This window comes from Lycium barbarum, chromosome 2, assembly GCF_019175385.1.
Source record: "Lycium barbarum isolate Lr01 chromosome 2, ASM1917538v2, whole genome shotgun sequence".
Taxonomy (NCBI): Eukaryota; Viridiplantae; Streptophyta; class Magnoliopsida; order Solanales; family Solanaceae; genus Lycium; species Lycium barbarum.
Window position 1 is genome coordinate 783,483 of NC_083338.1, and position 14,165 is coordinate 797,647.

The window sequence follows — 14,165 nt, forward strand, 5'->3', positions numbered from 1 at the left end:
TCCGTCTTTATGCAGAAACTCACAGAAAACAAGTTAACCAAACTCAGTTAGAATCCAATACCAATACATATCAATATGCTCTGGCACAAAACGACCTTAGAAATAGAGCCAAATGCAGAGCCAATAAACCATCTGTTTAGTTCAAACCAAACTGCAATAGAAGTTTGTTGCAGTTTGGAAGTATTCCTTTGCAGATCTACTAGCATTCAAACAAGACAAAATATTGTAGAATGTTGCAAATCTTGGATCCCAAAACAAACAAAACGACCTAGCAATTTTCATCATCTACCATATAAGGAAATCTATTTGGAAAAATAGAGTTCATGACATCCTAGGACATGGTCTACATTTTCCAACATCTTCAATGGACTTTGGAAAAAGAGAAACGACCTTTATATCACCATCTATCATATGCTTATGCTACATCAAAAAAAAATAAAAAAAAATTCCACAGCAAACTAGGACCGGGGAATATCCCTCCATGCACTCCAGCATGGATCTAACATCATTTAAAAACTCTAATTCCCAAATATTGCATTTTCAGTTTCCGAAAGAAGAAAAAAGTCTATAATAGAAAAACTCTTTAATTTAATTTTCCTATTGTACCCTTAATTGCATGCTCTTATAGGATTGACATATCATGTTAAAAACAAGATTTAAGGATACTTTTGATAATTTTTATACATTTAGCTTATGTGTCAAAGCCTTTCCTTCTTTCTTGTTCTTCGTACTTAGTCAAACAACGTCATATAAATGAAATGGAGTGAGCAGCATGTACATCGTATTCAGAGAAAAAAGAGAGACATCCGAACATTAATCCAACTGTTTTTCACTTCTGCTACTATAGCTCAAAACTGGAATTGAGACATTCTCATTATTGTTGTTAACAACATACATTGTTATGCAAGATATAAGCAAGTTTTACTTGCATGAGATTACCCTATTCAAATTAAGGAGGATTACCCTATTCAAATTAAGGAGGATTACGCTATTCAAATTAAGGAGGCCAACAAAGCCTTCATCAACTCCCAAAAAGTATCACAGGTTAGATATTCTATTAAAACGTGGGGGGAAATCATATATAATCTTGTTTTCATGTTGAAACTTCCATAAAGACCCTAGAATTGTTTTAATGATAAAGGTTCAACTCAATCATGAGCCAAAATCATAACTACGTTCAGGTGGAAGTCAGACAACGTGACAAACCAATTAAATCAGCATCCCAGCTCTCCTTAACTACAGATAAAAATTCAGAATGATCTAGCCAAAGATTAAGGACAGGCTTCATGGCTACAAAGTGTCTGCAAAGCTCATGCTTGTTGAGCAACCACTACCTTCATTAGCATATACGAAGGATTGTAATCAGTGTATCGTGCTATTGTAATTGAATTATCTAACAATCTCCTCTTGTCGGCTATTAAAGGAGCAATATATCTAGATATAGGTATTCTAAAAAAAAGATATCTAGATATGTGTCTATGGTCTTCACTGTCAAAATAGAAGATCAGGATATCGGCAAAAGATGCTAACAAAGTTACTGGTATTAAACTTGTCGGGAAACCCATCTTCGCAAGCAGCCACTTGCTGCGACTTAAAACAATCCAGAAATGCCTTTTAACAACGAATGTGTGGAAGCCCAAGGTACAAGTCGCCCACACAAACAAACGGATTTGTCAAAAAGAGCATGAACATAGCATTACATACACAAAGAAACCACACAGTAAATGCACTCGTCATAAGATATTAAGGTAACTACAGCAAGGAGGAAAGACAAAAAAACATCATGATATAGGTAGAAACATCTGACAACATACAATCATCTCAAAAGCTATCCATTACAAACTTCCGAAAAGATAAAGCACTAGAAACTACTCTTTCTGATATTTTGGGGGCCAGGGCACGTTTGATCAGTTTCCACAAAAGGTGATGCACGCCTTGCTAAGACTGGCTCAATTTACATAATTAAGGAAAGAAAACAGTAAGAGAAGTTTCCCTATCACTTATCTTTGGGAATACCATACTTTTCCTGAAGCTTCGTTATCTCATCCTCCTTCTTCTTCTGGTCAAATTTCTTACTCATCTTCGCTTGCTGGTAATACAGAACTATCAAGTATCTGCCAAATAACAGAAACACCAAATATAGATCAGGATAAGTATGTCGTAAAGAGCCCCCAATATTTCTGGAAAAATAAGTCCAAATATAGCAGAATAACAGCACAAGTGACATCCATATAACTAATACTAACTAGTTCAGAATCTACACCAAAGATACTTAAAATAAGTAGGGTGGTACCTCTAGTTTCAGAAAACTCCTGGTTTATATTAAGAGATAATCTAGCGACTATTCGGATCGAACTTGTCAAAATCTAGCAGAATAAAATCAAGGACTCATAAAACAGACTCCAACTAGTTCAGAGTTAAAAACACTTTCTCCGACTATGAATTCTACATACATACTTTAGATATTTTTTAATTATTTTCTCTTAATAACCGTGGTGTCCGGGTCAGCTTTCGTGAACCTCGACTTATTCCACGGGTACCTGCGACCAACATAGGTACCATGTAGGTAACTCTATCCACCCAGGCATTTGTCACCAAGGCTTGGACAGATGAGAAGAAATAACCTAGTGTTTTTGCCTCAGCTGACATGCGAACCTGAGTTCCCATGGTTCACAACCTACTTCATTGACCACTAGGACACAACCTTGAGTGCTTAATGTAGATTTTATGTTAAAAATAGACTAGTGATTGTCTAAATTGAGAAACGAAAACTGAATAATTTAACCATTGTACTCCGAACGTCAATCTATTGGATAATTGATCATCATTCAGTTCAATTCAAGCAAATAAACCCTAGTGATATAAGACAACAGAGGGTAAAGTTTTTTTTTTTTTTTTTACTGATTAGCAACATTGAAGCTGGAGACGTGGTGGACGGCAGCTTTTGCAATTACAATACTCCCTCCATTTCAATTTATGTGAATTGACTTCCTTATTAGTCCGTGGCAAAAAGAATGATAACTTTATATATTTGGAAACAATTTACGTTTACAACACATATGTGATTCATTTAACACCACAAGTTTAAGAGTTCCTCTTCTTTCTTAAATTCCGTGTCCAATCAAATAGGTCCTCATAAATTGAACCTGAGGGAGTATTTATTAGTACAGATTTTATGTAAAAAAATAAACTAGTAATGTATGCATTGAGACCAAATTAAATAATTTAATTTAACCGAGGGTCTGCCGGAAACAACCTCCCTACCTCCCAAAGTAGGTGTAAGGTCTGCATACACTTTTTTTTTTTTTAATGACAAGGTAACCCGCAGCCCCTACCCTTTGGGTGAGCAAAGGGTAAACCCCGCTCCTGTGCAATAGCCCGCAAACCACACAGAAGAGGTAACCCGCACTAGTCAAGCCTGGGACGACGAGCTCGACCCAAAAGGCAAATCCCCTGTCGTAGGCAGGGGGTTTCGAACCTGAGACCTCCATTATGAAAGCCCCGTGCTCAACCAACTGAGTCACCCTTGCGGGTAAAGGCCTGAGTGCGCTCTACCCTCCCCACCCCAGACCTGTTTTGTGGAATTTCACTGGGTATGTTGTTGTTGTATATCCAATTCAAGAAAATAAACCCTAGCGAGATTAAGACATAGAGGGGAAAAGGTTTTTTTTAGATATTTTGCAATTATAAAAATTATTAGTGTAGACTTATGCTAAATATAAACTAGTAATGTCTGAATCGAGACCGAAAATTGAAAAAATTAACCACCGTATAAACCGCAAATAAACCCTAGCGAGATAGACAAAAGGTAAAAAAGCACCAAAAATAAAATACCGATTAGCGACATTGAAGCCGGAGAGATGATCGACAGCAGTTTTAGCATCGTAAATATCTTCATAAACAACGAAAGCAGTACCACGTGTATCTTTGTTTGTACCTAAACGAATCTGCCTTATAGCACCGCATTTTCCAAAAATATCGTACATCTCCTCACTTGTGATACTTTAATTTCTAAAATTATTACTGTAGCTTTAATTTCAACAATAAACCATACTTTAATGTTGAATTAAGACCTAAAATCGAATAATTCAATGTATCCAATCAAATAAACCCTAAAAAAAAAGAAGTAACAAATTTTATTTTTTTTAAGAAATTAGCCACATTGAGACCAAAAATTGACTAATCTAACCACCGTATATCAAATAAACAGCAAATAAACCCTAGCGAGATAGATAAACGGTAAAAAGGTTAAAAAACTAAAAATTACCGATTAGCAACATCTTTTAGATTTTTTTAATTATAACATTTATTAGTGTAAATATTATGTTAAAATTCACTAGTAATGTCTAAATTGAGACAAAAAAATATCACATTCAAGCAAATAAACCGCTTTAATGTTGAATTGAGACTTAAAATCGAATAATTTACTGTATCCAATCCAATTCAACCAAACAAACCCTAAAAAAAAAGGGTAAAAACGGTAAAAAAGTAAAACAATAATAATTACCGATTATGTTAAAATTCACTAGTAATGTCTAAATTGACACAAAAAAATTCACATTCAAGCAAACAAACCGCTTTAACGTTGAATTGAGACTTAAAATCGAATAATTTACTGTATCCAATCCAATTCAACCAAACAAACCCTAAAAAAAAAGGTAAAAACGGTAAAAAAAAAAAGTAAAAAATAATAATTACCGATTAGCGACGTTGAAGCCGGAGAGATGATCGACAGCAGTTTTAGCATCGTAAATATCTTCGTAAACAACGAAAGCAGTACCACGTGTATCTTTGTTTGTACCTAAACGAATTTGTCTTATAGCACCGTATTTACCGAAGATATCGTACATCTCTTCACTAGTGATGTTGAATGGAAGATTACGAACGTATAATACACGGTTTACTTCTGGTGGTAGACGTGTATTTCCCTTTCGTAGACTTAACGCCGCCATATTTTCGCCGGAAAAAAAGAGAAAGATAGAAATATAGAGAGATTTGATTAGCCTTTTAGCTAAGAGTTTTCTAGAGTAATAATACTCACTCAAGTTTCAATTTATAGGGCAACTTTGAAGGAGTTTCATTAAAAGTTTCTTAATAACATCTTTAGTCCAATTGTTTTTTCGGAAAAGGGCCAAAACTACCCCTAAACTTTGAAAAATAGTTTATTAATACCCTTTATTATAATTTAGGGTCAATTATACCTTTATCGTTATATTATGAGATCAATTATACCCTTATGTCTGACAGCTGCCACGTGGCATCATCCCAGCCCTTCAAAATTATTTTCTTCCCAAATACCTTTTTACCCATTAAAATAACTCAACCCGACCCGAATTTATTTTTCAGCCAAAATAATACAGACCCAACCCATTACCCCTTGGCTGGAAAAAAAAAACTCGGGTCGGGTTGGGTTATTTTAGTGAGTAAAAAGTTATTTGAGGGGAAAATAATTTTGAAGGGTTGGGATGATGTCACGTGGCAGCTGTTAGACATAATGGTATAATTGACCATAGAGTATAAAGATAAGGGTATAATTGGCCCTAAAGTATAACGAAAGGTATGAATGAACTATTTCTCAAAGTTCTAGGGTAATTTTGACCCTTTTCCGTTTTTTGTTTTTTGTTTTGTTTTTCACTGATTGACTGGTACTCGTACTACAACTCGATTATATTTAGCTTCGCACCACGTAAGACTTTTTTTTAGAAAATCACTTCCTATCAAGAATTTTTTCATACCAGATCTCAAATCTGAAACCTCGTAACTCTGATTAAGGGAGGATTATTCAATGCACCACATCCTTCGGTAATAACTTCTTTAGTCCCTTAATAATTCATAGATTCTAATTTTAGTAATATTTGAATATTACTTGACATTCAATAATTGCACCTGTACATAACAAAAAAAATTATATTTATTCTTTATTATATTTATTTGACATATTTGCTCTTGTCATTCAATTTTTAGGCAATATATACACTTTGACCATTAAAACCCCATCTCCCCACATAGAATTACTTATGTAACCCCTTTATTTCCAATAAAAAAATCCAAATTTTAATTAATTAATTAAATGTAAAATGCCTGTCATATTTACATCACGTGGACCAATTTACCTAGCAGTTTGAGCGCCCAAATTTAGAAGGTTTAGTCAAAGTGTGAGTGATACGGTCGTCATCGGAGAATATAATATATAGTTCGGATATCAAATAAATTGTACGAAAATAACAATTCAAGATAATAAGATCGTTGGTTTTGAGTGATTTATAATATGTAGCAGTATAAGATTAATTATTTCTCTGACCATATGATTTACTATTATTCGAGTGAACTCAAGTTTTTAATTTTAATTCTAATAAAATTAATGAATTAAAAATTATGTTTCGACTTTCTTAAGCGCTGAAAGATTCACTAGTTTACCTAATAGTTGAGGAATCGAAAGTGTCATAGTTTAAAAGTTCTCTATCTCTTTGTGCAATGAATCAAAAACAAAATGTTGCCACGTAAACAAGTACTCCAGTAGTTAAGGCTTCAACTAGTGATTATCGACATTTGAAGCCAGAGAGATGATCGACGACAGTTTTAGCATCGTAAATATCTTCATAAACAACGAAAGCAGTACCGCGTGTATCTTTGTTTGTACCTAAACGAATTTGTCTTATAGCACCGTATTTACCGAAGATATCATACCTCTCTTCGCTAGTGATGTTGAATGGAAGGTTACGAACGTATAATACACGGTTTACTTCCGGGTGGTAGACGTGTATTTCCCTTTCGTAGACTTAATGCCGCCATATTTTCGCCGGAAAAAGGAGAAAGACATATAGAGCCCGTTTGGATTGACTTATAAGTTGCTTATAAACTAAGTGTTGTTCCTATTAAACCTCTGACCACTCAAGTGTATCTATCAAACAGAATCCAACTTGAGGACGAGTTAAAAGGTTCAATAGAAAAATACTTGATTGAGGTGTCAAAATGAAAAAAAAAAAAAAAAAAAAGGGCAAGTTTAGGCCCCATATGCATTAAGCCAAAAATATACCTGCAATGCAAGACAAAAGTAATAAATTCACGCACAATGTCTTCCTTAACATTAAGTGTTGCTCGATTCAAGATAGAACGCACGGGCCATAAGGTTTAAAGCAAGACGAAGCAACCTCTAAAGATTTTCTGAGTTTTAAGGAGCCTTCGACAACACTGGAAAAGTCTCCGTTCTTTTTGTCCAAATCCAACTACAAAAATTTACAAATCTGTTGAATCATAACTCACCAAATTACTCAACCAACAAATAAAGAGAAGTACTCATACTTCACTTTGTGCTAAGCAGCAAAGAAATATGCTTTATTTGAATATCTTCGGATAGGTCACAGAGACCAGAAGTGTACAGCTCACCAGAAATTGCGAAAAGTTGGTAAAAAAAAATTGATATTGCTTGTGATAAAGTTCTGATGCAGTCAACACATCTTTTTTAAAAGCACTCCCAGTTTATGAGCATTGTAGAAACTAATAAAGAGTAATGCTCATTCTATGGCAAGATCACTTGCGACAAAGTAAAAGTTACATGTTGATCAACATAGATAGCAAAGCCTGTGACCCAGAATTGGAAGTTGAAACAACTGAGATTGTTTTCTGCTGCAATCTTTTACATTGGCGAAACGACTTTGAGATGATATGCCCAACCCTGATAGATGAACAGCAGTTTCTTAGGCACAGCATAAGAATTTGACAGAATCTCTTTAGGCAATAAGATAGAGCACGCATTTCTATGTACCTTCCACACCAGCTTAGTGTTTTTTGAGGGCGTTCATTTTATCCCTGAGATAGTATAGCTTGGCCCTCCTCACTTTTTTCTTGTCCAGCACCTTTATCTCCTTCAGATTGGGAGAGTACCTGCAAATTATCAAATCACTTAAACATTAGGAGTCATCCAATCTCGTGAAAGCTCTATAAACAGATTATGCAGTGCCTCCACAATCACCAATTACAACCTTGCTTGACACCCACATATTTACAGGAATCCAGTGTCAGTACGTGAATTATACATAGCTAAACAATTTTAGATTTAAATTATGCCATTTTTTTTTTTTGATAAGGAAAAGTTACATTAAGCTGATACATAAATTGTACAAGTTAAAGAATGCCTTTCTAAATAAAAAGAGAATAAGAAATGCATTATGAGTCCAATGAATAGAAAACTGCGCACTCAAGAAAGGGGATGTCACCAGTATAAGCATTTTCCTGAAGCAGAAGAGTTAAGGTTCCTCCCCTTTGACAGACACAAATTGGATAAAACAAAAATAGTCGACGAGATATTGATATACACGTAGGGAGTCAAGTACGAATAGTAACCAACACTCCTTGCATGCTAACATTCTGGCAAAGGCCATAATAGTTCTGATCACCTTATAGGCTTATACTATCCACATCTTTTTAAGGTGGTTATGAACTTAATACTTGTGATATAACCGAAAGCACCATTGCTGTTTTCCTAGAAAATGTTCTTAGGCCCCTAAATTATCAAATTTTAAACACCCCACCTCAAAACCTTCTTTCCTCTTGAGTGTTACCCTCTCACTACAAACCAAATGAAATATCCAGATTTAACTACTTCCGGGTGAAAATTGACCTGCTTTTCCAAGAGAGTGTTTTTGGCACCTCAATTACCAAATGCTAAAACACCCCACCGTAAGCGTCTTTCCTCTCAGCTTTCACCACCTCCCTGCAAATCAAAAGAAATCTCCAGATTCAACTATCTCTCTGGGTGAAAATGGTCAGGTTATTAGCACTCTCCACTCTCTAGTTACCGTAACAGAGATAACGGAAAGGAAAATGTGCGAAGTAAATGTCCTTTGTATTGAGATGTGCAAAATAAATGTTACTTATATTATCAGCTGAGGATCATTCCACAATATCATGCCGGTTCCAATCATTATTGGCAAGCATCACACTTGTGACTTTTTCTACCACAACAGCTCTTATCGTAATGACTGCAATCAGGTTGACTTAAATTTGCTGAAGTGCAATAACATAAGGAAATAGCAACATAACCTAAATCTAGCAAGTGCAAGCATGCATTCAATTAAGAATGCAACAAACACACAAACCAGCCAGTGATGACTTACAGATGAAATAGGTTTTCAACCCCAACTCCAGCCACAAGTCTTCTTAATCTGAATGTAGTATTTAAACCCGCGTTGCGCCTTGCTATCACTATGCCTTTGACAGTTGAAACACGTCTCTTGTTCTCCGGCACTTCCTGCAATATAACCATCAACATACACCAGTAAAACAACAATTTCCTTTTTCTTTTTCATTAGTATTATACTTTCTTTTAAAGATAGGCAGGCATACATGAAAGATATATGCAGGAATTTATTTCTACCAAATCAGTCCAACCATACTATACATCATATGTGCACCAAACATAAATTCCACAACCAAAACAACACCATCTGGTCAATGCTTGCTAAATAGGAATTGAAAAATGAGACATGATCCTTTTAACAGAAGCTTCTATACCACTTTGAGCTGGATAATATAACCAGGCTTTATATCAGGAATCTCGCTCTGCGCCCTTACTTCTTGAACAGCTTCCTTATCAAGAATCTACATCACAATAGAAATAGGACTTCCATTAGACATTGATGACATAATTAGTCTCTTAAAATTTTTAAGAAGGGAAAAAGGCCAACAACATAAACCATCAGAGAATGACGGAAGCTATATTTGGTAAAATGCTCCTATATTGTATACCTGCATTATATGTGCTGCTGTTTTATCAAGTCTCTTAAATTTGATACGTGGAGTTGTCAAAGAAGAAGCAGAAGCATCTTCAGAAACTTGGGAAATAGCACCTGTCGTAATGAACCTTCTAGGGAAACTTGGGACCATGGTAGTATCTTGTGATAAACATGATCCATAAACCTTGTAAGGCGATGTCAGTGAAGCATGTCTGTTAACAGACACGTTCAATCTGGTCTCGAACAAGTTCTGAAAGAAGTTCCAGATACAATAAATCAAGCATGAGAACTTCAGAAGAAAACAATACTAATTTAATTTAATGCTAGAACACTATTGATTAACGTATTCCGTGGAGTAGAACCACCTTAACGGCATAAAATGTAATGTTTCATTCAAATTATTGGACACTGCAAAAGGCATGCAGATCCATATTCCATTAGCCACAACATATTCATGCCATTATAACATAACACATAGTCAGCTTTAAATCACTCCATCAAGAACATACAGATATTCAAGCACGTGTGCTTATGGAGCCTGAACGATACTAATATAAATCATATTCAACTTCTAACAAACTCAATCCTATGTAATTAACAGACTAAAGAAGTTCCAACAAATTCTGATATTGTAAGTCGCTCATTCAACACTGACAATCAAATACAAGTAACAAGCAAACATCATTCAGGATTTTCTTCGACAACACACACCATAAGACCAACACATTGTTCAGTACAATCTAACAGTCAATATATAAAATATTAAGGAGATAAGAGTGATGACAACTTACTCCAAGCTCAACTTCCTTCTTCGTAGAAGCATTTCCTGATTTACAAAATTCAAATGAAAGATTTTCAACTCATTGCCATTCAATATACAATAAATACATACAATTTCACAATAGATAAAGGAAATCAGACACAATCCAGATCTTATGTCTCCACACACGCGCACACAAAAACACAGACACACGTACACGCACACACATAAATGGGCGGAGCTAGGGCGTCGAAAACTTACACAGCATATATATAAGGTCAAAATTATTTTTAAAGTATATATGCCATATGTTGAATCCCTTGGCTTCTTCGTCTGTTTACTTTTTTATATTTTGGATCTTGGCTCCTCCACTATATGCATATACATATATCAATCGTTCAACTCTATAGTTCAAGCTAATGACAGTAAATACATACAACATCATGACAGAAAATCAGAGATAATACAGATCTTATGTCTCCAATATACACATATATTATATGAATTTCAAACTGAAATTTGGATGAATAATCCGTTTATTTAGTTTTTATCTTTTTTCCCACCTTCAGAAGGATAAAGCATAGGCATTTCCATATGTATATATTAATCGTTCAACTCTATTTTTCAAGCCAATGACAGTGAGGTAAATAGTACGAGAAAGATGTGAATAATACTAGCGTACCAAATTCTAAGCTAAAATGTCTCCACACCAATAATACATACAACATCACAAAACAAAAAGGATATCAGACACAATCCAGATCTTATGTCTCCACACATCTAAAATAAAATAATCAAAATGAATTCATTGGCTTAATACATAGCCAGCCTCTTAGACAGCCAGAATATTCCACTTAGACGTTCGAACTAAGCCCTGTTTCAATTGAACACCTCAACTCCTAGTAAAGTTTCCAACTAGACACTTTCGGTTCAAAATTTGGAAAAACTTTTGTGCGTGTTTTCATTCGTCTATTAGGTAGTTAAGTTAACTAGATAAATATTTCATCTCCTTAAATTATATGCATCAACCTCAAGAAGAAAATGTCTAGAGTTTACTGCTTATTGAGGCGAACGCGTATAAAAATGCAAAAATAAAAAAGTACTATAACTACTAGATTTCTAATGGTGATTCTAATGAATCAAACACACACACACACACAAAAATCGATATAATGATCGTTCAACACTATAGTTCAAACCAATGACACCGAGGTAAATACTAGGAGCAAGATGTTTAATAATACAAATTCAGAGCTAAAATGTCGAACACACACACACACACACATATAGGCGGAGCTAGGGTGTCAAAAAATTACACTTTTATTTATATACTAGATGTTGAATCCCTTGGCTTCTTTGTCCATTTACCTTTTTATATTTTGAATATCCTTATTAAAAATCTTGGTTCCCGGCACTATATACATATATTAATCGTTCAACTCCATAGTTCAAGCCATGTTTCTAATGAATCTCTCACACACACACACACATACACACATGTATATATTAATTGTTCAACTCTATAGTTCAAGCCAATAACAGAGAGGTAAATAGTAGGACACAGGAGTGAATAATACAAACGTACCAAATTCAGAGCTAAAATGTCTCCACACACACACACACATATATATATGTATATATTTAATCGTTCAGAGATAATCCAGATCTTATATCTCTAATACACACACACACACATATTAGTTGAGTTTTAAACTGAAATTTGGATGAATATAATGAGGTAAAAAGTACTCGAAATATATGAACAGTAATAGTAGCGTACCAAATTGAGAGCTGAAATTCCGCAAATACAGAGCAACACAAGGACGAGAAATCTCTGATGAAACGTTGCATTTTGGAGTTAGGGCTCGAAGCTGTGAAGGTACTCTTCTCCACATTTCTTTCTGGAAAAATCTAGAAGCTTCTAGAAGTTTCGGAAAGTGAAACGACGTCGTTTACAGAATCGCCTGTGATTGACGGCGGTGAACGACCGAAGTGTGTGTGGGGGTTTAGAAGCAAGTACTTTGGGGTTTAATACGAATATTTTCTTAAACTATTTTCTCAAAATTAAATTTAAAAAAAAAAAAAAAAACTTTTCTAAATTATTTTTAAAAGGCAAAAGGACCAAAAATACCCCTCAAGGGGAAATAGAGCAAAGTTGCGCTATCACGTCGGTGAAGAGGAGCAGTTCAAGAAGCAGCTATGGCAGAAGTGAAATAATTGGACAACAAAAAGCAGATAGGGCAAATCGTTGCCCTTTGGACAATACTTTCTTAATTCTATCTTTGTTTTTTAATTGCGAATTGCTCTTTTTTTGGGGTGGTATTTAAAGTTTGTCTCTCATATTTATAGTCTTTGAATTTTGCCTTTCGGTTAAAACTCATAGGTTTCGATTTCGAACCCCTGCTCAGTCAAAAATTTTAAAAAAAATTGCAAAGCAGAGTTTAAATTTCGTTATGCCTACTCCGGCAGACTTTTAGTCATGTTTAACTAAAAGTCTACCGGAGGGGACAGACTTTGCCTTGAAGCATATATATGTATTTTTTTTTTAACTTTTCAAGATAGACTTTTAGTAATGTCTTAACTAAAAATGTGCCCCATAAAACATAACTAAAAGTATGCCCCATAAGGCTTAAGTTTTCCTTAAGGCATAACTAAAAGTTTGTCTTATAAGACAAAGTTTAAATTTTGCTATGCCCCCTCCGGCAGACTTTTAGTTGTGTTTAACTAGAAGTCTGCCGGAGGGGGCAGACTTTTGGTTGTGTTTAACTAAAAGTCTGCCGGAGGGGGCAGTCTTTTAATTGTGTTTAACTAAAAGTCTGCCCCTCCGACGGACTTTGTCTTGAAGCATATATATATATATATATTACTTTTCTAGGTAAATTTTTAGTTATGACTTAACTAAAAAGTGTGCCCCAAAGACATAATTAAAAGTATGCCCATAAGGCGAAACTTTTCCTTAAGGCATAATTTAAACTTTGCCTTAAGAAAAGTTCTTGCCTTATGGGGCATAATTTTGTTATGCCTTAACTAAAATTCTGCCCCATAAGGCATAACTAAACTATGTCTTAGGAAAAATTCTGCCTTATGGGACAGTCTTTTAGTTATGTCAGATCCGACAGAACTTTAGCTTTTCCTTAAAGATTGTATGCTGGATTCGACATACACTCCCCAGTTCTGCCTTGCGAAATTATTTTTTTATTTTATGCCTGAGCGAGGATTCGAACCCAGAACTTCATGTATTCGCCCACCTTTCCAAGCAAAAGGTAAAATTTAAAGACCACAAATATGAGGGGCAAAATTTAAATACCACCCCAAAAGAAGGGCAATCCGCGCAAAAAAAATCGTTTTTTATTTGGAAGTTTATTGTTGATTTTGGGCTGGGTCACTTTTGGGCTTAGTCATTTTGCTTCACGTTAATAAAATGCCCAAACGGGCTTATTTAAAAAAAAAAAAAAAAAAAAAAAGAGCAAAGTTGCGCTCATTTTAACTTTTCGTAGTCCCAAACATACCCTTATCTTTGATTGATTGGTTCAGATTTCCCCTCATATATGGAAAACAGAATACATTTGCCCTCCATTTAAATTAGCTTATATTCAACCCTCAATTATTTAGTTATTCTCTATAACTAATTCTTATATTATGAATACCTCCATAACTCTAATCAGCTGTCA

The 14,165-nt window shown here is 34.8% G+C and overlaps 2 protein-coding genes across 4 annotated transcripts; both read right to left on the reverse strand.

Annotated features, from left to right (window-relative positions):
* Positions 1–1,765: 1,765 nt before the first annotated feature.
* LOC132625197 (splicing factor 3B subunit 6-like protein) lies at positions 1,766–5,031 on the reverse strand. The gene is made up of 2 exons (XM_060340030.1): positions 4,699–5,031; positions 1,766–2,114 (listed from the first exon to the last, which is right to left on the reverse strand). The coding sequence occupies exons 1-2, from the start codon at positions 4,950–4,952 to the stop codon at positions 1,997–1,999; spliced, it is 372 nt and encodes a 123-aa protein (XP_060196013.1). The 5' UTR covers positions 4,953–5,031; the 3' UTR covers positions 1,766–1,996.
* Positions 5,032–7,307: 2,276 nt separating this feature from the next.
* Positions 7,308–12,793, reverse strand: LOC132625205 (large ribosomal subunit protein bL19cz-like). Of its 3 annotated transcripts, XR_009576698.1 has the most exons (8): positions 12,275–12,793; positions 10,526–10,560; positions 9,748–9,993; positions 9,514–9,600; positions 9,117–9,250; positions 8,621–8,713; positions 7,766–7,884; positions 7,308–7,675 (listed from the first exon to the last, which is right to left on the reverse strand). XR_009576698.1 is itself a non-coding variant. In XM_060340041.1 (7 exons), the coding sequence occupies exons 1-6, from the start codon at positions 12,387–12,389 to the stop codon at positions 7,779–7,781; spliced, it is 723 nt and encodes a 240-aa protein (XP_060196024.1). In that variant the 5' UTR covers positions 12,390–12,786; the 3' UTR covers positions 7,308–7,675; positions 7,766–7,778. The 3 variants fall into 3 exon arrangements, 2 of the variants coding, with proteins under 2 accessions (XP_060196024.1, XP_060196033.1); XM_060340041.1 differs by lacking the exon at positions 8,621–8,713 and having other exon boundaries at positions 12,275–12,786; XM_060340050.1 differs by lacking the exon at positions 8,621–8,713 and having other exon boundaries at positions 9,748–9,984; positions 12,275–12,784.
* Between the last annotated feature and the right edge of the window lie 1,372 nt (positions 12,794–14,165).